Genomic DNA, 2,774 nt, shown 5'->3' with positions numbered 1-2,774 from the left:
TCGAGAATAAATCGGGTATTGAAGTCCAGGGGAAAAGCAATAAACGACTGACTAGGGGGTCACGTTCCATGATCCTGTTCCTGGTAAATCAGCCAAGTGTCTTGTTTGACTGGTTATTAAACTGACCATTAAAGAAAAGATGGTTTAGACCCTTTTCTGATATAAAAAACATACGGGAGGGGGTCGCAGTTGCTTTTTGAGGCGATTGTATTTGTTTTAACACCACTCTCCCTCCCTCCCTCCGTTGGTGGGAAGCACCTCGGTGCTGAATGTGGTAGATCCCCTTTTAAATCCCGACATCCTGATAATGCGGAAGACTTTGTGTCAGTTGAGTTCGCTGGGCGTGACTGTCTCTCTCGATTACGATGGCGGTGGGGGTGGGTGGGGAAGAGGCCCGGGAGTTTCCAACAAGTTGCCAAATATGGACCCGGAAACTGACAGCTGCCGGCTGCCCACCCCCTGAAAGTGACGGGGCGCCATCCGGCCGGACCATATATGGACCGAGAGCGGATTAGAAACAGGAATCAGGCGTGTGGGTGGGGGGGGGGAGAGGTGGAGAGTGGGCAGGAGTCTGCCCAGGGTGGGTGGGGGAGGAAGCTGATGTTGGAGAGAGGGCTGGGCGGAGCGCTGGGGCTGAGTCACTTTATAAAAGTCTCCAGGAGCAGAGAGCGCGGATTACTGCAGCTCCACTGTCCGGAGAGGGAGGCTCCCTGTTCCGATTGTTCCCAAATACCAACTCCTTCCTCTGGAAGTATCTTCCCCCGCCCCCCCAACACTCGACTGAATACCACTCCACGACCATACACTCTTTACCTATACTCCCCTAGCCCATGGATCTGAAGGTGGAAGCGCAGCGAGTGATGGCCGTGGCCCTGGGTAAGATGTACAACTCCCGGCTCCAGAGAGGAGGTGTCCGGCTGCGCAAGAGCCTCTTACTGTCGCTGGTGCTGCGCAGCGCCCGGGACATTTACCTGAGCGCCAGGACCGAGCAACAGCAGCAGGAGGCTGGGCACGCTCAGCAAACAGAGGCTGGGGCCATGGAGGTGGATGTCCGGCGTGAGGAGGGCGAGAGAGGAGCCCGACCCGGAGGCGAGGAGTCCAAAGGGGCGCCCCGGCCGGGGGAATGTATCCAGTCCCGGGAATGTATCCAGCCCCAGCCCCAGGAATGTATCCAGCCCCAGCCCCGGGAATGTATCCAGTCCCGGGAATGTATCCATTGCGGCCGAGACAATGTATCGGATCCTGGGCACAGTGGCTCCTCGGTTTGCCCGGCTTCATGTCCCAGCCAGCGGCGACTGGGGACCGCAGGCAGCCCCGGACCGGAGCCGGACAGGAGCCGAAAGCGGAGGAAAGCCTGGGAACAGAGGGACTGCCCTGACTCCGGGTGCCTGCCGGTGAAGAGAGCCCGCCTGGAGGACGGGGAGTCCCGGAGGCCGGCGGAATCCACCTCCAGCCTGGTCTGTGCCCTCGGCTCCGGCTTCAGCGGTATCCCCGGGGAGCAGCCGGTGTCCCCGGGTCACATCTGCCGGGACCGGGCGCTCAGTGAGCTGGGCAGCTGGCCCCGAGCCATCGTGGCGTATTGAAGCCGGAAGAGAGGGCGAGGACTGCGGAGAGTGAGCGGGGGGGGGGGAACTCCCCACATCCAGGAGCACGCCCTTGGAAACGGGCGGAGAAATCGCCTCTGGATCCGGCATTGAGAGAGTGTTTTCCGGCTCAGAGAGAGCGGAACCCGGGCCAAGGCTGATCCGAGAGACAGAGGGAGGGAGGGATCCTCTCAGACTGTTGTTTCCTGAACTTGGAGCCAAGTTCCAGGCAGTGACGAGGCGGTTTCCATCATCGTTACACCACAGGATCGCCAGGTTCCTGCTTCGATCTATAGACTTGAACTGAAGCCATCGGGTCAGGGACTGAGCCCATTGCCCCCGGGAGGGTGTTATTCAAACACTAAGGACTTTTCCTTTCGGTGATTCAACGCTGCTGTCAAATATGCAAGTTAATGTATTTCTAAAGTTTTCAAAATGAGACAATAAAGCCCAACTGCATTTCTAATTGGTTCTCTTGATGGGACTGAGTAAAGTTTATAAATTTACAATCATTTTACTTCATCTCTTTCTCTGCTAGTAAAGTTTATAAATTAATGTATATTTATTATGCTCGAAACGTCGAATTCTCTATTCCTGAGATGCTGCCTGGCCTGCTGTGCTTTGACCAGCAACACATTTGCAGCTAATGTATATTTACAATCATTTTACTTCATCTGCTAACCCAATCTTTCTCCCCTCCCCGAGTGATGTCTTACACCTTTGTTTTTGAACGGGTTGGAGGTCGGGAAAGGTTTAATTTAATCGACTCAATGACGAAGTTTCTAGCCACCTTTGGTGGTGTTATAGTTTGCTGTGTTAAGTTTAAGACACGCTTGAAATCTGTGATAGTCCGCTTTGTTACCGAAATGTGGCCTGGGCAAGAATCTCTCCCACTTTTTCCGCCAGCGGACTCTCAACAGATTACATGAAATGACAATCCTGCAGGTTATTATTTGACCTGTCTAACTTTACCGTCAATATCCCAACCCCCCCCTTGGTCATCAAGAACCTGAATGGGACTCGAATCCGGAACTTCCTGCTCAGGGACAGGACCCTCCCACTGCGCCACGTGACCTCATCCGTCTACCTTCAGACCTCTGACAGGTTTTCGAGGTGGGGGCGTGTGTTAGATTGTGGCACCCCTACAGTAATCTCCCACGGTCAGCAATAACCAGACAATCTGTGTTTAAT

The 2,774-nt window shown here is 54.7% G+C and overlaps 1 protein-coding gene across 1 annotated transcript; it reads left to right on the top strand.

The window, feature by feature from the left end:
* Positions 1–661: 661 nt before the first annotated feature.
* Positions 662–2,049, top strand: LOC132836016 (immediate early response gene 5-like protein). Its single transcript, XM_060855213.1, has one exon. The coding sequence runs from the start codon at positions 831–833 to the stop codon at positions 1,581–1,583; it is 753 nt and encodes a 250-aa protein (XP_060711196.1). The 5' UTR covers positions 662–830; the 3' UTR covers positions 1,584–2,049.
* Positions 2,050–2,774: the final 725 nt, after the last annotated feature.

The sequence above is a fragment of the Hemiscyllium ocellatum genome, chromosome 45, assembly GCF_020745735.1.
Source record: "Hemiscyllium ocellatum isolate sHemOce1 chromosome 45, sHemOce1.pat.X.cur, whole genome shotgun sequence".
Classification (NCBI taxonomy): domain Eukaryota; kingdom Metazoa; phylum Chordata; class Chondrichthyes; order Orectolobiformes; family Hemiscylliidae; genus Hemiscyllium; species Hemiscyllium ocellatum.
The sequence above is the reverse complement of the archived record's forward strand: the minus strand, read 5'-3'. Positions and strand labels throughout refer to the sequence as shown.